The sequence below is a fragment of the Nicotiana tabacum genome, chromosome 10, assembly GCF_000715075.1.
Source record: "Nicotiana tabacum cultivar K326 chromosome 10, ASM71507v2, whole genome shotgun sequence".
In the NCBI taxonomy this organism is placed as follows: Eukaryota; Viridiplantae; Streptophyta; class Magnoliopsida; order Solanales; family Solanaceae; genus Nicotiana; species Nicotiana tabacum.
The window spans coordinates 147,093,259-147,116,716 of record NC_134089.1 but is presented as its reverse complement, the minus strand read 5'-3'; the positions used below and the strand labels follow the sequence as shown (position 1 = coordinate 147,116,716).

Genomic DNA, 23,458 nt, shown 5'->3' with positions numbered 1-23,458 from the left:
TTTTCTTTTGTAATTGCTTACATTATTATTGCAATTTGTGAAAAATTGTGAAGTTGGTGAATTGAAGTATTCTAGCCTTCAAGCCTTCAACGATATACAATTTTCAAGAAGTTGTTTGTTAATTCGGTAAACTCGTTCCAACTCGTAAGTTTCTCCAACACTTGACCCCCAACTGCAGCATCTACCACGATCTTTGTTTCAGAATGTAGCCCTTCTATGAAAGTGTGAGATAACACTTCATTCGTCTGATCGTGATGAGGACAGTCTCTGAGTAGCCCCTTGAACCTTTCCCAAGCTGAGTATAAAGATTCTCCCGCTTTCTGTTTGAAGTCAACTATCTCACTTCTGATCTTTGCAGTTTTGCCTGAAAGGAAGAACCTTGCCAGAAATTTCTTGCCAAATCATTCCATGTTGTAATTGAATTAGCTGGTTCTGCCTTTAGCCATCGCTTAGCCTTGCCCAACAGAGAGAATGGAAAAAGTGTAAGCCTCACATAATCTGGAGTGACCCCGTTAGTGATGTAAGTATCACTACTCTCTAAGAAGTTTAGAATATGCTGATGTGGATCCTCGTGTGGAAGACCCATAAATTTCCCGTTTGCATGAAGTAACTGGATCATGCTCTGTTTCAGCTCAAAGTGCCCAGTGATTCTAGGCTTCACTATGCTGGAGGTAACATTAGCAATACTGGGCATTGCTACCTCCTAAACAGTCATATGTTGCTCCTCTGCCATGTTCACAGGAAATTGAATGATTGCTTGAATATTGTTTGTATCCCTTGCTTCCCTCAACCTCCAGTGAAATATTTTCTCAGGTTCGGGGTCAAAGCCATTGAGTCTGTCCTGGCTTCTGACCTTACGCATTCAATCAAAGTTTCTGAGATTATAGCAACAATCAAGTAACGTTAGACTAGACGAAATAAACAATTAAAGCAAAAACTAGAAAGTAGTTTATATTCAAGTCCCCGACAACGGCGCCAAAAACTTGTTGCTCCCAAACGCACACGCAAGTATACATGGTCGACAAGTAATATAATGATAAGTTGAGTGTCGAACCCATAGAGACTTGTGTAAACTACTCACTAAATCACTAAAATTGTTATTCAATCCAGCTAAAATCAAAGTCCAATAATATGATTATATTATACTACAATTCTAAATAATAACTAAGTTATCAAGTAACGAGTTGATTGTTGTGTATTCAGTAGAGACAAATATTCCAGAGTTGTGATCGATTCACCAATCGTATTGTGTTCTAATTAACTCTCCCTTTCATATAATTCACTCATGGTTGCTAATTAATCGATAAATGCTCTCATAGCCTTCTCCCGAAGTACTACTCACCTATTCTCAATAGATTAACGCCTATATTCCTATGAAATCAATCTATTAAGAACGCATTAAGATCACGATATTTAATTAAGCACGGTGACTAGGTATATTCATATCCTAACCACAAATCCGCTCCCCCTAAGGGTTAAGATCATGCTCTCTTCAATTCTTCTCAAATCTAAACACGGCTTTCCCAAGCATAGCATAGATAGTAAATAGAACCTAACTACTAGCCAGACAATTAAGCAATTCAACACAGAATTGAAGAAACAACCATATATTGGTGAATTATAATCAAGGTCAAGTCAATATCAAACAACAATATTCATGGCTAAATCACAACCCTAGAACAATGGGTGTTTAGCCAATCATGATGTAATCAAACAATTGCATAAGTGCTGAATCAATTGAAAATACTAGAAAAAGATGAAGAAAACTGAGAATTCTTCGCTTCCTCACGATCCCGTGTGTATCTCTACTCCAAAGTGGCGTCCCCTCCCTCAAAAATAGGTTTAGTCTTGCTTTTATATCAGTTTGGTAGGTCTAGGGCCGAAATAAACTTGTCCCAGGCAAAATAGAACACATTTCACGTCACCAGTGCCCAGCCCGGTGCCAGGCGCCCCATTATTTGTGCATACTGTTTTTGGCGCCAGGCACTGCCTGTGGCGCCCAACTGGCCCTTTTTCCCGGTTTTGTTTGTGTTGGCTCAAATCCCACGCGTTTCGCCCTGTTACATTTAGAATTTGGGCAGATGTAAAACATGAAAGTTGTAGCCCTGTGAGTTAGGTTTCCAACCATAAATTTTGGAGCCAAAATAGCGTTCTGAGCAAAGAGTTATGTGTATTTTACTAGACAGTGCGCAATATGCCCTCTCGAGTCTTCGTTTATTCTTAACTTCATAGTTTACCCCTGACACGATCCCAACTTAATTCCTTGGGGTTTTACTCAGACTTCAAAGCTCCAAATCACTTGAATTCATTCCATAACATCTATATAGCTCGTAATCACTCCTACAAGGCATAAAACACATCGTTAGTGCAAAACATTAGCGATTAAAGCGCAAACTCAACTAAAGTGCAGTAAATTAGAGTGTAATAATCGACTAAAATACGTAATTATAGCCTATCATCAATGCACCTACTAGTCATGTTGTTAACCCAACTGATAAAATTCAAATGATGCCCCGCTTGACCCTCTTGTAGTAACCCCTACTTTTAATAGACAACCTTCTAGATGGCGCGAAACATATCTTGTTTGGCACATTTTTATTCAACTAAGAGATCAAAATAAGGCTAAGCGTAAAACTTGTGGGACTTTGATGGCTCATAAATTTACTGGAGACCATAGCGGTACGGGTTGTTTGACTAGACACATAAAGACACACCCAAAAGATAAAGCTAGATTTCTTTAAATAAAAGTTGTGCAAGAGGGGACAAGTGTAGGTACTCAAGTTAACCCTAGTACCGGGTCAAATTTAGTTCTACCGAGAATTAATACTGTTACCGGTGGTATTTTGTATTACGATCCAAATAAAGATCGTGAAGAATTGGAAAAAGTGGTTACTGTTATGTGCTTACCCTATAGTTTTTCTTCTAAACCTCACTTTGTGCATTATATTAGAAGTGTTTTTAATCCTACTTATAAAGTATGGCCTCGCACAACCGTAAAGAGCGATATTTATAAATATAAACATGAATATGAACAATATTTGCGCTATTTATTTACTCATATAAATTATCGCGTTGCTATTACTACTGATATTGGTAGAAGTGGTAATGACTGTGATTATCTTACTGTTACCACTCATTGGATTGATGAGGAATGGATAATGCCAAAGCGCATTATTGCCTATAGAATAATTAAATCACGTCATACAGGTAAGTTTATTGCTAACACAGTTATAGATATTTGTAGATATTTTTGCATTAGAGATAAAATAATGTCACTTTCAATGGATAATGCTTCTAGTAACACTAATGTTATTGGTTTGCTTACAACTACACTAAATCCTGCATTTAGTAATATTTTCCATATTAGATGTATTTGTCATATTTACTATTTAATTATCAGTGATGGTATGAAAATTTTAAATGTTCAAATTGAAAAGGTTAAAATGGCTCTTAATTGGCTTTCTTATTCAAACTGTAGAAGTAGACTTAGAGAATATTTTAAAAAAATTGATGAATTTGGCCTTAGAGAAAGAAAGGTTCCTAAACCTTGTCCGACTAGATGGAATTACATGTATGAAAATTTAGTTATTGCATATGAATATAGAAACCCAATAAACGCAACGTTTAATACTTGTGTTGGTGGTGATGATGATGATGATGAGCACCTTACAAATCAGGATTGTACTAATGTTAAAACTCTTGTAGAATTTTTAGAACAATTTCATGTTACTACAAATGAATTATCTGAGCAATATTATTCTACTATTTCTAACTGTTTAGTTTATATTGCAGAACTTGCAAATTTGTTTACTCAATTTTCAGAGGGTGGGGTAATTTATCAACTTGCTATTGATTCTATGAATGATAAGTTAAAAAAAATTCCCTATCCCTTCTATTTATGGTTTTGCTTCCATGTTAAATCCTACCATGAAATTAAGAGGTCCTCACTTTTGGTATACAAATATTTATAATGCTTTATCATTTTCAGATGAGGAATTTGCTACACTTGCAGATGCAAAAGCCTCAATTAAAATAAATGCTCAAATAATTTATAATGCTTATCAACTTGCCTTAGATCATGCTAGACCAAATGTTCCAACTCCTACTTCGTCTAGTTCGCAATAATCTAAAAGAACTGCGGGCCTAAAAATACTTAGTTCTTAGATGGGGTTTAGGGGTTCTTAAGGTAATAATATTGGTGATAGCTCACAACTAAATGAGCTTAAAGTTTATTTGTCGTAGGGACTTGAATTAGAGAATCCTGACGGCTCCTTTAATACTTTGGAATGGTGGAAGGACAAATAAAAACACTATCCGGTTCTTTCAAGGATGGCTCGAGATATTTTAAGTATTCAAGCTTCAACATTAGCATCAAATAGCACTTTCAGTCAAGCGAGACTTCAAATCAGTGATCATAGAGCGTCTATGAGGGAGATCTTGGAAAAATCAGTACTCTTCAGAGATTGGATCTGTTCGGAGAGAAGAAACTTTGGACTTGCTGAATCACAACTAGAGATAAACGAAGCTTATGAAGAAATGCTAGTGGAACTTGCAGAGGATGCTGCTTCGCCCAGAAGCGGTGATGAACAAGCTTCTTTTCCGCCACCACCAACGGAAATTCCTCCGAACCTTGAAGAATTTATGAAATTTGTTAGAGATAATATGTAACTTGTATTTTGACACATCTTCATTAGTTTTTTTCTTTTAATGGTGGTATTATCACCTTGTTGTGCTCATTCCATTGGGGGGAGGAAGACTACGAAAGATATTGCCATTTTTTTGTTAATGTTGTAATAATGAAAATTATAAGGCATTCCCTTAAATATTTTTTTTCAATTATTTTGTGTTTAAATTTGAATTAGAAGATTTAAGTCATAGTTATATAATATAATTTATAATAAATTGCCTTAGATAAGAAAATTTCAAAAAAAAAATAGTCCGGAATACTTAGGCCTGTGGGACCGACCCACTTAGCCCAGGCCCATGTGGGCTTAGGCCCACAGTGGGCCGGTTCCACCCTCCAGGACCGTTAAGTCCGGGACCGTTTGGCCCTAGACTGCTTGGGCCAGGTCAGCTAGAGCCCAGGACAGTTTGGCCCGGCCCGTTTAGCCCATTTAGGCCTGAACCACATAACAGCCTTACGTGGAAATTCTGGAGCGATGTCTCAGCCATAATTGTAGCTAAAGGAAAATACTAGAGCATCCCTAGAGACAGGAGAATCAAATAATCTTTGTCAAGAACCTATAGGACAGGACAAATATGAAGCAACCCTTTGTAGAGACCTTCTGTAGAGACACTTTTTTCAAGAAATCTGGACAGAAGTGTGTATCCTTTTCCAGAAGCTGAAAGTGGTAGTGCAGGTTAGTTTTTTATTTTTCCCTTTATTGTAACTACCTCCATTTGATGGTTTCTGCTGACTTTGTTTTAAATTGCTGAACAGTTTGAATTGTGGCTCCTGCACCTAAGTCATCTCAGTGCTGTTCATTTTACCATTACATAAGTGAGGGATATAGCCTCTGCATGCTCCAACATCAGCATTTACATTTGCATGAACCGGATAAAAACCGATTAAAGCAGGATTTAACCTTGTAACTACTCCATTTTCAGTCATTAAATTACTTCTGCTCCTTTCATGGTTGTTGTTCAACACCTCTACATTGCCTTTTTTCCACAACCTTCTTAGACTGATGACTTCTATTCAGCTCGAGGACTGGAAATACCTAGTAGAGTATTTTGGAAGTTCTGAATTTAAGGTAACTAATGATTAATCACTTTTATGGCAACTAAGTCGACACTAAATGTGACTCTACAGTAGCGCTATTAGAGTTGCCACTAATAGAAAATTATTTTTGTGGCAACTAAGTTGCCACTAAATGTGACTCTTCAGCAGTGGTATTAGAGTTGCCACGGATGGCTAACCATTTTTGTCGCAACTAAGTCGCCACTAAATATCACTCTACAGTAGCGCTATTAGAGTTGCCACTGATGACTAATTATTTTTAGGGCTAGTAAGTCGCCACTAAATATTACTCTTCAGTAGCAACTTCAATAAAATTAGTTTGGTGGAACTCTTTCTTGTGGCGAGTACATTTATTTTTTGTAGCGACAAGGTCGTCACAAAATGTGTACATTCTGTGGTGACCTCATGTTGTCGCCACTAGTAACATTCAGTAATGGCAGTACTTGCAGCAGTTCCATAGCCGCCACTGTAAACATTTAGTGGCGACAATTAAAGATTTTGTGGCGCCTTTGGTCGCCACTAAAGATAGATTTCTTGTAGTGTGGTAGTCGGTTGCATTTGAAGTAAGGCTAGCATGTGGGCCGGTTAGGCCCGGGCCCATCCCAGGCCCGCGAGCCCATATGAGTAGTGGGCCTAAACGGGCCTAACCATTTGACCCCGGGACTAGGGTGGGCCTGCTAAGTGGGTCGGTTACGTTAAAAGACCCGTTAGGATCAGACCGTTTGGGCCCGGGACCGGGTGCTAAGTGGGCCGGTTCAACCGGTCCTAACCTGTCCCAAACAGGCTCAAACGGGCCCAACAGCTAAATTTTTAAAAAATTCCAAAATTGTTTTTGACCATTGGGGGGTTTAAAATATGGCCGCTGGCCTGCAAAAATAGCCATTTGAGCTTTGTTAAATAGCCATTTAACCCCCCTCCTCCCCAACTTTGTTTTAACTCCAAACTTTTTAAAATTTATATTTTTCCCTATTTTCAATGATAAATATCCCCTCATTCTTTCATTTTTCTCACAAAATCATCAATCTATCTCAATCTCTCTCTAATTTTCTTCTATAATTGGTTACTTTATTGTTGCAATTTGTATGAAAAATTATGAAGTTGGTAAATTGAAGTATTCAAGTCTTCAACGATAGTTAATTTTCAACAAGTTGTTCGCCAATTCGATAAACTCATTCCACCTGCTCCTTTTTTTGTTAGTGATAATACTTTATTACAATTTACTGAGAGTCAATATGTGCTTAATGTTGGAGGTGGTGAACACTTAGATCATGAATATGTGAATTCTCTTTATGGTAATCCAACTATTGATGAAGAAGATGAATAGAAAATAGATTTGGATGAAATGCAACCGAATGAGGATACACCCACTAGTCCTATTGCTTAAGATAACCCAACTCATCCAAATGATGCCACGACCCCCCCCCCCCCTGTTACTACCCCTACTTTTTCTAGACAACCTTCTAAACGAGCCAAAACATCTCTTGTTTGTCCATTTTTTATTCAAATAAGAGAAAAAAATAAAGCTAAATGTAATACTTGCGGCAAAGAGTTAGCTTTTAACTATGTTACTCGGGCAGGACGGGATGTTTGAGGAGATACATAATGATACACTCTCAAGATAAAGTTAAATATTATCAAATGAAAGTTGTGGCCGAGGGGACAAGTCTACCTAGTCAGCCTGACCCTAGTACCGGGTCAAATCAATTTCAACTGGGAATTAACACCGTTACTAGTGGTATTTTATATTATGACCTAAGAAAAGATAGAGAAGAATTGGCAAAAATGGTTACTGTTATGTGCTTACCCTATAGTTTTCTTTCTAACCCTCACTTTGTGCATTATATTAGAAGAATTTTTAATCCCACTTATAGAGGATGACCTCGCACAACCGTAAAGAGTGATATTTATAAATATAAACATGAATATAAATAATATTTGCGCTAGTTATTTACTCATATCAATTGTCGTGTTGCTATTACTACTAATATTGTTAGAAGTAGTAATGACTGTGATTATCTTACTCTTACAATTCATTGGATTGATAAGTACTGGGTAATGCGAAAGCGCATTATTGCTTATAGAATAATTAATTCACGTCACACAGGGCAGTTTATTTCTAGCAAGATTAAAGATATAAAATAATTTCAATTTCAATGGATAATGTTACTAGTAACACTAATGTTGTAGCCTTGCTTACCACTACACTAAATCCTGCATTTAGTAACATTTTTCATGTTAGATGTATGTGTCATATTTACCATTTAATTGTGGGTTATGGTATGGGAATTTTAAATGTTGAAATTGAAAAGGTTAAAATGGCTCTTCACTGGTTTTTTTATTCAAACCGTAGAAGTAGACTTAGAGAATATTTTAAAATATGCGATGAATTTGGCCTAAGAAAAAGAAAGGTTCCTAAACCTTGTCCAACTAGATGGAATTATATGTACGAGTATTTGGTTATTGCAAAAACTGGTTTTACCTTCTATCCATTGACGGGAAGTTATGGGATGACAATGTGAGTCTTTCCCAAAACTAATAATCTTATCTTTCAATAATAACATGCTGTTTTATTAACTTGTATTTAGTTGTATTATTCAGCTGTATTCAGCTGTATTTTTCTCTGATTTCCTATGTATTCAGCTATAGTCAATTGAATTGAATTGTATTATTAACCTATAGTCAACTTTATTGAAATTGTTGTATTCAACTGTATTGAACAATTGAATTACCTGTATTCATCCAATGGCAGCTAAATTCAACTGTTTCAACCAGCTGTCCAGATCTGTATTCAACTGTATTACAGTGTATTCCACCAAAGTCAGTTGAATTGAACTGTATTATTAACCTATATTCAACTCTATTCTACATGTTGTATTCACCTATATTAAGGAATTGAATTAGTTGTATTCATTCAATGTCAGTTGAATTCAACTGTAGTCCATAATCTGTATACAGTTGTATTCACCTGTATTACAGTGTATTCCTCTATTTTCTGTATTCATTTGTATTCAACTTTTTTTTAGCATCTGTATTGAGGTATTCATATATATTATTTCTTAGTTCAAGCAAATAAACTCACACTATCTACCAACCTCTTTTGTTTATAGCATATGGATGTCATATTCTACTATTTGCGAAAGATGGGCAAGTGCAATCAGCATAGGGACTTCACGTTTACTACTGTTGATTGTATATTCAAGACAAGAATAGCTGAAATATATGACAGGTATGAAGATACAGATAGTGATGCTAATGTAGCCAAACAAGAAGACGTTGTATGTGAGTATATTAGGGGCTACAGATTGCATGCTAATGTACCCTGGCATACAGTGGATAATGTCTTGATACCAGTGAACTTGAAGGAAAAACTTCATTGGGTGTTGGTTGTTGTGACTTTCAAAGATAGATGTATCAAAGTGTACGACTCGTACACGTCTTCCGGTCATGATGCATACGTAGTCTCTGAGATTGTAAAGCTAGCTAAGCTACTACCTCTGTATCTGTCAATTAGTGGCTTTTACAGAGATAGTCAAGGCATTGACTGGTATGCTTATCCCGCATACACAAACAAGGATCATAACGAACCTTTTGAAGTTGTCTTCGTTCCAAATCTGCCTCAACAGAAAGCGGGCAGCATGTAAGTATCCAATCATCATTCTTATATGTTTTATACAAATCTAATTGTATTAATTATTTTATATTCTGTTTCAATCAATTATTTTTTAGGGATTGTGGAGTGCATGTTGCAGCCTTCGCGGAGTTTCTGAGCACTATTGGAGAGATTACACAAAAAACACCATTTGATGCCACTCTTCTCCGTCAAAGATATGGTGCTCTGTTATGGGACTATGTTATGCGCAAGATAGATGCTGATGCAATAAGCGAGAGTGAAGCACCTTCAAAGATTGAAAGGCAAATCTCTGAGTCGGAGGCAAAGATGCAGATAGTTTTAGAATAGCTTTAGGTTTTTTTTTGAGTTTAGCTTGAACAATGATACTGATTGTAGTGGTTTTGGTCGTAGATGTTATTTACTTACATGCTGAAATTTGGTTAAGTTTGCTTGAACAGATTTTAGTTAACGCACATGTTAGTTACAATTTCTGAAACTTTATGTATGCTGAATGATTTTTGTTAATGCCAATTTTTGAATTATATTAAGCTGCATAAGATCAGCTTTATCTTTCAGTATTAAGCAGTTGTATTTAGTTGTATTATTCTGTTTAGCTGATTGTATTAATCTATATTATTCAGTTCAATTCAGTTGTATTAAAGTGTATTTATCAGTTGTCTACAGTTGGTATGCAAGTATATCCAGCTGCATCCATTCAGATATAACTTTGAATTGACTTGAAACAATACAAGTTATATTTATTAACTTGTATTTAGTTGTATTATTCAGCTGTATTCAGCTGTATTTTTCTTTGATTTCATATGTATTCAGCTATAGTCAATTTAATTGAACTGTATTATCAACCTATAGTCAACATTATTGAACATGTTGTATTCAAATGTATTGAACAATTGAATTACCTATATTCATCCAATGTCAGTTAAATTCAACTGTTTCAACCAGCGGTCCAGATCTGTATTCAACTGTATTACAGTGTATTCCTCCAAAGTCAATTGAATTAAACTGTATTATTAACCTATATTTAACTATATTCAACATGTTGTATTCATCTGCATTAAGGAATTGATATAGTTGTATTCAACTATACTAAGATACTCTCACAGCCACTTCATATATATTTATATATATAAAAATACTTCAACTAAATAAATTCAGAAAATATTAACGAAAGTCATTCCACGATATATTACTTCGAAAAAAGTATTTATTATAGCTGATAATGTCATAATAAGTGTTGAGAAATTGTCGAATCACCAATACATGTCAGAATATAACTATTTATTACGTGGAGCATTCCTACAAGTTCGCTTGTTATGTCCTCCCTGCCCACATATGCTACATGAATGTTGATTTTTCGGCAACAACAATTCACTTAAATTTTTGTCGCGCTTCTTCTTTGGCCTTCCAGGAGGTCTTTTCCATTTGGGTGGTAGTACAACCTCCTTTGCAACATGCTCTGGTATATTCCAGTCATTTTTGTCCGGTAGCGGGGATACTAGCACATCGTATGTCATTACAATTGTACTTGGCTTGTAATATCTAGAGCAATATTCTTCAGGCATTAAAAACTTGCTCTTCAATACAGCCCAGGCATGTGGGCATGGCAATTCATCAATTTGGAACCTCCCAGAAACACATTTTCTCTCGAGCAGGCAGACTGTGTAATTCCTCCCACCATCGTTAACAGTATGTAAGTATTCAGTTGAGGGTACCACCTACATTTAAAAATAGAAATATAAGTTTTGAACACATTTACATGAATTAACAAATATATACTACTGAGTTAAATGGTTACTATCAACTTCGAAAATTGCAACTTCATCCAATTTCAGTTAAATTCAGCTGATTCCAGCAACTGTATTCAACTGTATTACTCTACAGTCTGCATTTGTATGCATTTGTATTCAACCTTTTTTGAGCAACTGTATTCAGGTATTTCCAATCAATTTAAACTGTATCAATCACCTGAATTCCATTGTAATCATTATCACGTGCATATATTCTTAATAATCACATGTATTTACCTGTATTCATCTATATTATTTACTAGTTCAAGCAAATATTCATAAAAATTAATGGGTAGTTCTGCCTAAAAAAATTGTATTCAGTTGTATACAGCAATGCCATAAAAAATTAACTTACAGTCATACGGGTACACATGGTCTCATTCAACTCCAGCATTTCCTGGTATTTTTTCCCAAGCGTCTTGTATGTCTGAGTAGCTTCTTTACGGTTACTACAATTCCAACGACCAAATATCTTCCTAACTTCTTCGAGGAAGTCATATATTGGCAATTCCCTTGCTGAAACTAGTGATGCATTGATTGACTCAGCGATATTTGACGTCATTGTCCATCCCTTGTTAACAGGTGCATACAACCTAGCCCACAAACCAGCTAACTCTAAGTATTCTTTCACCCTAATATCTACCTTCTCAACCTTCTCCATCAGACTATCAAATTCAGTTTGTGTGTATGCTTTTGCCATCGAGAAATATATCTCACTCAACTTGGCATGGCTCTTTTTGAATTTCTTGTATACGTTATTCCATAGATGCCATATGCAAGCACAATGCGGTACATCCGGATACACTCTCGATACAGATTTAATGATGCTCTCATTTCTATCCGAAACAATGCACATGTTTTCCCTTACATCGTATGCTATCTTGAATTGCTCAAAGAACCACGTCCAAGCAGCATCGTTCTCTGAATCAATAACACGTTATGCTAGTGGCAATATATGACATGTTTAATACAATTGAATATAATTGTTTTTAAATACATGTTTTCCAATGCTTTAAATATTAACAAATTGTATTATTATTGAGGTACTCACCTGCACCATCCAACGTGCTTGCAGAAACGAATGTTCCGGTGTAGTAGGATTTTAGATGACTTCCGTCCACTACAACAATTGGTCTACAATGATCAAACCCCCTTATAAATGCATACAATGATATATACACGCACATGAATTCATTCTTTGATGATTTTTCCATTCTTATGTGAGAACCTGGATATGTCTTATCCATTGTATATAAGTATCCTGGTAATTTTTTTGTATGAACCAGCCGGTTCACCTCTAAGAAAAATCATTGCCTTTTCTTTAGACCTCCACGCCAACATGTAGCTAACATCAACACCTAGATCTGATTTCACATCATCAATAATGTCCCTCGGAGTGTATTTTCTCTTATGGTTTGTAAGTTTTGTCCTTATAATACCACTTATAAGGCTGCTACTAGCCTGCCGCTGCTCGTACACTTTATCCTTCATCGGACATGCATGGTTGTCATTGAATTCTCTCACCTTGAATAATTCCGATTTGTTAATGCTTGAAGCCTTAAACCTCCAATCACAATCTTCTGAAATACATATTAATGCATAGCTGGAAAAAAAAGTTCATACATCAGACAACTTAACGAATCTGACATATATACTTCCTATTCATAAAGTACCAAATTGATATCTGTGTATATGTAATTTTGTATACTAACGAATTCCAATATTGTTAGATGTGATTAAATACAATAAATACAACTAAATACATTCGTATGAATAATCAAACACTTAATAACATTATAGACATAATATGAAAATAATCATAGCCACTGTTGTATTTTTTCTATAGTAAAATACACCTGAATACATATTATTAAGAATACTAAACAAATATAAATTTTCAAAGGTGTTCATCATCTAGAGGAAACACACAAATACAACTAAAAAAACAAAGTTAAACAAACATCAAACCTGACAGCATTAGACCGATCAACACGGAATTGAAACCTTTGAGCTATAGCATAATTCTCCATCACCTCTTTCAATGTAGCCTTATCCTTATAAACTTGTCCAGCCATAACCTCCTTTTGATTAGTTTTTGAAATTATCAAATCCTTGTGGAGTTCGAACACTCCAATCGCTTCTCCTGAATTGGCAAGTTCTATAGCTAGTGTATAATCTGTATCGGAATCGTACATTTGAACTGCTTCGTCTATCTGCACAATGTCGCCTTGATTTAAACCATCTCCGGAGATAAGCTCTTTTTCCATAGTTGTAATGCACAGAGGATACATCCCAAATTCTCTGTTCTCTTTTTTCAATTCTACATACACTCTGTAACCCATATCATTGTGTATTTTCATTGGCGTGCGATTGCCTTCAACATTGTATTGTATTTTAATGGTATTTGTGCTCAAATCTATACCCAGTTGATTAGAAATTGAACCAACTAGATCATTAAAGGAAGCATACTCCTTAATCAGTATTCCCTCAATGGAAAAGTCGATATAATTGCCCTCATCGTTCCACTTTCCAGAATGACGCAACAAAACTGTCAAGCTTGCCATATATATAGAAGAGTTATACCTTCTTTTGTATATAATTTGTATCAATCGATAAGGAGGAGAAGAAAATCGCACAATATAGAAGCATGTTGCTCTGTTTCTTCGCTTCTTTCACGTTTCTGTATTTCTGAGTTTGAGAAGAATACAGATTGATGGGATAACTTTTAAGTTTGTTGAGTAAAATTAGGGAAATCAAAATTGATTTGATTTTCTTCCATTTTTAACATCTTCGTCGACCCAGATATTGCGCAAATACGTTACGTATTTAGCGCTACATACATTTGAATACAAGTAAATACATATCAGGATTAGCTGGATTTTCTTTTTGTACGCCGCTAATTTTTGTTGTATTATTAAATACACTACCTTAAATACATTAAATACATTATAGAATTGCATAAAAGATATCTATAGGACGTAATATAGCAAAGGGTTTCTATTAATGGCTAATTAGGACTAAAAGATGGTGCTTTGTGAAAAATTCTCTATAAAAAATTCTCTTGTACTAGCTTAGGCCCAATAACTATTTTTTTAAAAAGACAGAATACATAGTTTACCTATAAACCTTGCAGCAAAATTCCTCTTACAGACATCTCATTCATGAAAAATCTTTTACACACTAAACATTTCAAAAGTGTGTCTAAGACATACTACTTTTGACCAGGTAGCACTCGCGTGTTTACATATAAAAAGCAATGCATGAAGCCCGTAAAATATTTCATATTTTGTCTCCCCTCCCCAAAGAAACCCCTCCCCCTCCCCCTAGTCTTCTTCCTCGTACCACCCTCCCCCTCATTTTCTTCCCCACATAGAATTTTTGAAAGAGCATAAAATTTTAGATCTAAAAATTGAGTGATTTTTGTTAGTTTATTATTCAAATATTGTGAAAACTATTTATTTGTTATAGATTTAAAAGCTTTAACAATAGTATTGAAGGTTTGGTGAAAAAATCTAGAATCCACCATTATTGAGTATTGAAAAAGTTTGAAAATTTAATTTGGTCTTGTTGATTATTGGGTTGTTGAATTCAATTTGTTACTCGATTTTTTTCGACTAGTTGTGTAGATAGTGTGGTTGAATTTTTGGTGTTGTTGGAAACTTTCTCACAAACAACCATGGTAGCGGCAACAATGATGGTTAAGATAGAAAATGAGAAGACGAAGAAGATGGGGCTTAATTGTAATTTCTAATATATATTTTCCTTTTTAAAGTCAATGACATGTGTCATGACCTGAAAAATTGGTCAAGCACAAAAGTGATGTATTTTAGACACTTTTGAAAGATTGAGTGTATAAAAACTTTTGTGTGAACGAGAGATATGTAACAGGGATTTCGCTATAAGATTAACGTGCAAACTATATATTTTACCAAAAAAAATTAATTCTTCAATCTCATAATTAATATTATTATCAAAATATTTCGGGTCATGACACTTGGAAACTTCCTCTGCAACATCACATGTTTACCTTTTTGGTTTTCTCTCAGATTTCACCTCTTATACTGTCGTGTGCCGAATAAAATGTACTTTTTTCATTTACTGTATTTGGTTCATATTCCATTTGGGTTCAAATATGTTTGGCATGTAGGTTGATCAATGATGTGACATTTGTACGTGTTAACTTTCTTCGAGATTACTAATGACTTTGTGATGTCACATTTCGTAGAATCCTCTTTGTTCGTTTTCTTCTTGTTTTTTCATTTTGCCAAAGCATCAACTTATGTTATTGGTCCAAAATTCACTATAATTATATTAATAATATCCTTAATTCAATTCAATCCATTCTCAAATTACTCAAATTAACAAAGTTGATGCACCGTTTTTGGATAAAGTATTTTACAGAGCACTAGCAAAGATTATGTCTGTTGGAGCACAAACACGATCGATGATGAGACATGGAGAAAAAAGATATAGTTTCTTTCCTTTTCAACTTCACAATTGCAAGCTATATGTGACATTTTATGAGTTTTCCTATAATGATTGTAATCTCCTTTTAAACTCTTAAAATATTTTCTTTTGCGTTATTCACTCCAATTAACAACTCTTGACATATAATTGTGCAATATATCGTAATATAATTATAATACAATGTCATGACCCAAAACTTGACATGCCGTGATGGCGCCTATCACAGAACTAGGCAAGCCGGCATTCATTATTACCGCTATCACAAATAACTACTATTTCTGTGTAGGTGCATCCCAAGGAAGGTGTACATAAGTTGATAGAATTTCCGAGTAGCGTCTACAAAACACTACTCGCATATGATAATTGTTTATTAATATGTATGTAGCGAAGGTGTGGAGGCTGCAATTTCTTAAAAGGAAGACAAAAATTTCAATATATTTGCAACTATCGTGGACATTTAAATTATACATTGTTGACATATTATAAAAGGAAATACTGTCAAGTTGAGTACTTGATATATTATAAGAATTTCATAATAGAATTCTTTCTAGTATTAATTTTTAAATTTTAATATGCCCGAGATTCCTAAGTATAACGGGACGATCGACCCAAATGAGCATGTCACTTTGTACACATGCGCCATCAAAAGGAACGACTTGGAGGATGATGAGATCGAGTATGTTTTGTTGAAGAAATTCGAAGAGACCCTGTCAAAGGGAGCTATGATGTGGTATCACAACTTACCTCCTAATTCTATTGACACATTTACTATGCCCGCAGACTCTTTCGTGAAAGCACATGTCCGGGCTATCAAGGTCGAGATCAGGAAGTCAGATCTCTCTAAAGTAAGATAGGAGGATAATGAGATGCTTAGAGAGTCCGTGCTCCGATTTCAAATGGAACGGATGGACCTGCCACCGGTCGCTACTGATTGGGCCGTTCAATCTTTCACCCGGGGACTCAATGTTCGAAACTCAATGGCTTCGCAATAGTTAAAGAAGAATTTGATAGAATATCCGACTGTCACTTGGGCCGACGTACATAACCGGTATCAATCAAAAATCATAGTCGAAGACGACCAACTCGGGGCTCCTTCGGGATTCGTTTATTCCGTCAGTACCGTTGACAGAGTCAACAGAGATATCGACCATGAACCAATGTCAAATAGGGATCGATATTAGCCTTACAATGGAGATCGAAGAAGCAATGGGTTAAGGCAGAATTCTATGTGAAGTGAAAGGAGAAGTGATCGAGGTCAGAACAATCGGGGACTCATGAGCAAGAACAGTTTCGACCGACCTACCGGGCCTAAGGAAGCACCAAGGTTATTGGAATATAACTTTGACGTCGATGCTGCCGACATTGTATCAGTTATCGGACGCATCAAAGACACCTAATGGCCTTGAACCCTACTATCGGATCCTGCCCAAAAGGATCCTAACCAGATGTGCAAATATCATGATACTTTGCGCCATAGAACAAAGGATTGCCGACAATTTAGAGAGGAAGTAGCCCGACTATTCAACAACGGGCATCTTTAAGAATTCCTAAGCGACCGAGCCAAGAATTATTTCAAAAATAGGAATTTTAATAAATAGACCGTGTAAGAAGAACCTCAACACGCCATTAACATGATCATTGGTGGGGTCGATGCTCCCAAAGGGTCGATGCTAAAACTCCAAAGTATCCATCACAAGAGAAAAACAGACTGGAGACTACATATTAGAAGGAACTTTGTCCTTCAACGATGAGGGTGTAGAAGGGATCGTGCAGCCCCACAACGATGCACTAATAATATTTGTACTCATAAATAAATCTTGAGTTAAGCATGTGGTAATTGATCTAGGTAGCTCGACCAATATCATTCGATCGAGGGTCGTAGAACAGCTCGGCCTACAAGATCAAATCGTGCATGCAGTCCGAGTTCTAAACGAATTCAACATGGCATGTGAAACTACTAAGGGATAGATAACATTACCAGTAAATGCCACCGGGAAGATCTAGGAAACCAAGTTTTATATGACCGAAAGAGACATGAGGTACAACGCCCTATTCGGGAGGCCATATATCCACAACATGAGGGCAGTGCCCTCGACTCATCATCAAGTTTTAAAATTCCGAAGCAGGGATTAAAATAATCTACGGGGAGCAGCCGACCGCAAAGGAAATGTTTTCAGTCGAAGAAGTGATTCTGTTATCAACATTGGTAACATCAAAGGAACCGAGTTCGGATACAAAGAAAGAGGCTAAATAATAATTATCGACACCAGCCACGATCCAATCGGATAAGCAGTGTACTAATGAAGACGATGATTACGAGGTTCCAAGATCTTTTATAGTCCCCAATGATTTCGATGCCACTAATTCAATGATCGAGGAGTTGGAACAAGTCTCATTGATCGAACGTCTACACGATCGAAAGGTATACCTGGGCACGGGGTTAACCCCTGAGCTTAGAAAAAAACTCATTTAATATCTTATAGCTAACATAGATTGTTTCTCATGGTCCCATCTTGATATGAAAGGAATCCCACCGGAGATTATCACTCACAAGCTAATCCTGGACCCAAAATTTCACCCGGTCAAGCAGAAGAGGAGACCCCAGTCCGAGATCAAACATGCTTTCATCAAGGACGAGGTATCTAAATTCCTTAAAATAGCATCCACTCGGGAGGTGAAATACCGAGAATGGTTAGCAAACGTAGTGGTAGTCCCTAAAAAGGGAACAAATTAAGAATATGCGTAGGCTATAAGAATTTGAATAAGACATGTCCCAAGGACTCTTTCCCTTTGCCCAACATCGATCGCATGATTGATGCCACAGTCGGCCACGAGATCTTCTGTTTTTTCTACGCCTATTCCGGGTACAACCAAATACGGATAAACTCGAATGATCAGGAAAAAATCTCTTTCATCACTAAGTACGTCACATATTGCTATAATGTAATGTCATTCGGATTAGAAAATGCCAGTGCCACTTATCAATACCTAGTAAATCGGATGTTCGAAGAACAAATAGGGAAATCTATGGAAGATTGGAAGTATACATTAATAATATGTTGGTTAAGTCCCTGCGAGCAGAGGACCAATTAAAGCATTTACATGAAACCTTCAACATATTGAAGAAGTACAATATGAAGCTGAGTCTAGAGAAATGTGCGTTCAGAGTTAGATTAGGTAAATTTCTCGGGTTCATGGTATACAACCGGAGAATCAAGATCAACCCCGATAAGATCAAAGCTATCAAAGATATCACGGTGGTGGACAACATGAAGGTCGTGCAAAGGCTAACTGGGCGCATTGCTGCCCTGCGGCGATTCATCTCAAGGTACTCCGATAAGAGCCATGGATTTTTCTCGCTACGGTACTTCTTATGGACCCCGGAATGCCAACGGGCCTTGGAAGAACTCAAGCGATATCTATCGAGCCCACCGCTGCTTCATACGTAGAAGGAAAATGAATAACAATACATCTACTTGGCAGTATCGGAGATAGCGGTAAGTGGAGTCCTGGTTCAGGAAGAGCAAGGTACGCAATTTCCAATTTACTATGTTAGCAGGACCCTGGGTGAGGCCGAAACTAGGTACCCTAACCTAAATAAATTGGCGCTCGCTTTGTTAAGCGCCTTTAGGAAACTGAAACCATATTTTCAGTGTCATCCTATATGTGTTGTGACTACTTACCCGTTGTGAAATATAATGCATAAACCCGAACTCTCAGGACTATTGGCCAAACGGGCATGGAAATCAATGGGTACGATATTAAGTATCGACACCAGACAACTATTAAATCTCAAATTTTGGCAAATTTCGTGGCCGACATGATGTCGTCCCTAATACCCGAGGTTGAAAGAGAGTTGTTGGTAAACTCAAGGACGTCTTAGGGGATCTGGACCCTCTTTACGGACGGCGCCTCGAATGCAAAAGGGCCCGAACTTGGCATCGTATTGAAGCTACTCATAGGCAATGTAGTTAGACAATCTATTACTATGAAATTGACTAACAACGAGGCCGAATATGTAGCCAATATTGTAGGCCTCGAACTAGCCAAAAGCTTGAGGGCGGACGTGATCGAATCTAAGTGCGACTCTCTCCTTGTGGTAAACCAAGTTAATAGGACATTCGAGGTCATAGAAGAACGAATGAAAAGGTATCTAGATAAGTTGCAGGTAACATTACATCGGTTCAAGGAGTGGACTTTACAACACGTACCTCGGGATCAAAATAGCGAGGTCGATACCCTTGCAAACTTAGGGTCGTCGGTCGAGGACGACGAACTCAACTCAGGGACAGTCGTACAACTCATGATATCAGTAGTGGAAGAAGGTCACACCAAAATAAACTTTACAAGCATTACTTGGGATTGGAGGAACAAGTATGTGGAATATCTGAATACGGGGAAACTGCCCTTGGATCAAAACAAGGAGCGGCCGACAAGCAACTGACGAGCATTTAATGCCTTTAAGACGTGACTGACAAGACATTTTATTCATTTTGTCATTTCTGACGTAGAGTATCGAGGCAAGAATCGGGGGCTCAGATCGTTTCTCGTCGTTTACTCTCTGAAAAAGTAGAGGACTATCTGTATACAGTTGAAATCGAGCTCCTTTATTGCATGACAGATCGGGATTGAAACATGATGGGTTGAAGATCGACCCCGGATTTCATCGAACCAAGATACGAGATTAGAATGCATGTCCTCAAGAACATCGAGTCCATGACCCCGGAATCGACCCTGACCCCGAATGAGCTCAAGGAAACATTGTCAGACTGAATAACGGAAGGCGAAATATTTGTAACCGATTAGGTATCACGGCGGGAATCTCGACACGTATCAATGAGAAATCGGCTAATTAGCAAAGCATGAATTTTTACCTTTTATAGAATTGTACCTAAAGTAGGACTCCCCTACTATATGAAAGGGATCTGATTATTTGTAAAACACATTGTTACACACATCCCAAAGCAATATAATATTATTTTCTTTCTGTAAGCTACTATTCTTCTGTGTCTGATATCGTTTAAATTGCATCCAGTTCAAGTGACTCATTTTTCAAGGCTATAACTGTTCAAGTAGTACGATTTGAATTTAGTTTATTATTGTTTGCTTTAATTACAATTCAATTTATCGCTTTGTGTCAAATTAATCTGCGTATTCTTAAAACCACTTACAAATTTAATTGTTATCCGATTTTGAAGGGAAACAAGTATGATTGTGACATATAATGGTAATATATATTAGTTGAGTAGACTCACCATTTATCAATTTAAGCTTACATTTTTTTTCTTTATTTTTTGCGCAACTCATTACATACTTATTGTAATATTTTTAAAAATATTATACTAATAAGCATAGGATAAACGTGTCCTAAAACTAGTTAAATAAAAGGAAAGTGGTAGAACAAGCAAAAAAATATATAAAAAAAGAAAAGATAAATATTTCTTTTGGCTTAGGAGAGTACCATATCATTTCTCTTATGTCCTTCAATTATATTGATATACATTAGTCACTAAGCACACTGTTTAATGACATACTTATTTGATTTAAAAAAAAAAAGGTGGGCCAAACCCTCGAACGATCAATATAAGAAAAATGGCATTGTATAGCTGTTATAAAAATAATAGTTGAATAAAATATATAAAATTTATATATTTTTTGTATATATATATATATTCTGTATATTATATACAAAATATATAAATTTTATATACTTTTTCGATTATCAAATATAAATAATTTTTCACCCGAGCTAAAAATAATAATACTCGTCAATATGAGTCGCAAGAGCCCAAGGAAACAAGGCAATCCAACGAGAGTTCCATAACAAGCACGACAAACTGATAAAGACGTAACACGTGGCAGGTTATGGTTTAATATTGGTGCAACGTGGCAAATTTTAGAAACTTAAGGTGAATTCAGAGCATGCCACCTATTTGCATGTTTGACAGAATGAATATGCAATTGTTTACTTGAAGTGTAAACAAACACCTCATAGAGGTAGAAAACCAAAGAAATATAAAACGAGAACCATCTCCGTGTCAACTTGACTAAGAGAGAAAGGGAGAGAGAGGTATAAACATACAATTATTAGAGCTTCGAACATGGAGGATATTCAGTCAGCGACTCCGGCAACCAAGTCTAAATTTACGAAAGGATTCCTGTATTTTACGACGTCTTTGCAGCAATGTTGCCGCTACATTAAAGCATTTTTTGTTGGTCAGGTCATTTATTTTGTTTCATATGATTTTTTCTGCTTATACATTGTAACTGATTGTAGCTTTACAAGAATAGTTTATTAATGTTTTAGGGAAAGAAGATGATGGCAAGAAGTGAGGAGGAAGCAACACAGGCTGATATGTTGAAAGCAAAAATGGAGGTCGATGCTGCTGACGCTGCAGAGAATACGAAGAAGCGACTTGATAATTCCAGCTGATTTTCCTAAAATGTTTGTTTCCCATTATTGTTACTAGTATTTGATTAATTAGATAATTATAAGCTGCTCGTGTATTTATACGTACAAATACATATGGATTGTACTTGGCATTTTTTTTTTTTTTTTTTTTTTTTGCTAGAAAGAAGAACTTCATTAATACTAAGATAAACTGGATACAAGGTTTGGAACTGAACGCATGGTTCTAGTTCCAGTTACATCAAAAGCTAAAAGTGCGTAAACGAAAACTGTGGGGTGGGGTGGGGTGGGGTGGGGGGTCAAAAATTTGAACATCTTGAGGATTAAGTTGAGTCATCGGTTTGCCCCATTTTGCTAGAGCATCGGTCACGCCATTACCCTCCCGATACACGTGGTCAATGTGTTGGACTTGGAGATAATGTAGCATCAACCTGCATGCATACAATAAATGTGAGTGTTTGGGATTATCCGTCACAATGAGTCTGATTAATTCCTGTGAATCTGTTTTAATGATTAGTGGCCATAAGTGTCTATTGATTGCAATTTGTAGAGCATTGAAAAGTGCAAAAAGTTCTGCTTGTAATACATCAGTGTGTAGAATATGTTTGATAAAGACAGTAATACAACTGCCCATGTGGTCTCGAAATAAACCTCCAGCTCCTCCATGGTTGGTTGATGTATCAAATGCTCCGTCGATATTGAGCTTATAATGATGTGTGGGAGGTAGTGTCCAAGAGAAAGAGTGAGATACTTTGTTCGTTAGTGGGGTGGGCACAAACTTGGAGATAAAAAATTTGGGTTGCGATGGTAATTATAGTGGGGATGTGAACATGTGTTTGGTGTTATCAAAGACATTGTGATTGTGGGTGAGCCATATATACTTGCCGTAGAATGACCGGTGTGAGTATAGAAGAAGGCAAATTAATGTGGGAGGTTGTATGGATTAAGTTATTAGTTGTACATTGGTGCTGTAACCAAGTGGAAAAATCGTGGGAGGGTGATATATATTCAAAATGTTTCCATGGGGCAAAAGCATTTTTGCAGTAAAGAAAAATGTGCTGAATGTCTTCAGTGTGGTTGTAACAGATTTTACAAATTGCAGTGGACCAAATATTCCTATTATGTAGTAACGACGCTGTGGGAAGTTTGTCATATAAAAAAAAGCCATAGAAAGTATTTGATTTTGGTAAAGTGGTTAATTTCCATATCCAAGAATGATTGAAGTGGGTAGGGCTTAGGTTTGTACTTTGTAGAATGAGATGATAGGCGGAGGATGTGGAGAAGAGACACAGTGGAGGTGTTATTCCAAAAAGGTTTGTCAGTCACAGAGGGAAACGTGCGTATGAATGTATTATGAATATTGTTTTGTATGTTTAGAGGTAGGTGAATGAAATTGCAGAGAAATCCCATGAATGAGACGTTAT

The 23,458-nt window shown here is 36.4% G+C and overlaps 1 protein-coding gene, 1 long non-coding RNA gene and 1 other non-coding gene across 3 annotated transcripts; 2 read left to right on the top strand and 1 right to left on the bottom strand.

The window, feature by feature from the left end:
• The first annotated feature begins 248 nt into the window (after positions 1-248).
• LOC142165657 (small nucleolar RNA R71) lies at positions 249-353 on the top strand. Its single transcript, XR_012696311.1, has one exon. It is a non-coding gene; the product is annotated as a small nucleolar RNA R71 (small nucleolar RNA).
• A 10,292-nt stretch (positions 354-10,645) lies between these two features.
• LOC107821826 (uncharacterized) lies at positions 10,646-12,372 on the bottom strand. Its single transcript, XM_075224001.1, has 3 exons — positions 12,210-12,372; positions 11,514-12,079; positions 10,646-11,086 (listed from the first exon to the last, which is right to left on the bottom strand). Exons 1-3 carry the CDS (start codon positions 12,370-12,372, stop codon positions 10,646-10,648), a joined length of 1,170 nt encoding a protein of 389 aa, XP_075080102.1.
• Positions 12,373-21,574: 9,202 nt separating this feature from the next.
• Positions 21,575-22,170, top strand: LOC142164931 (uncharacterized). Its single transcript, XR_012696020.1, has 2 exons — positions 21,575-21,841; positions 21,933-22,170. It is a non-coding gene; the product is annotated as an uncharacterized LOC142164931 (long non-coding RNA).
• Positions 22,171-23,458: the final 1,288 nt, after the last annotated feature.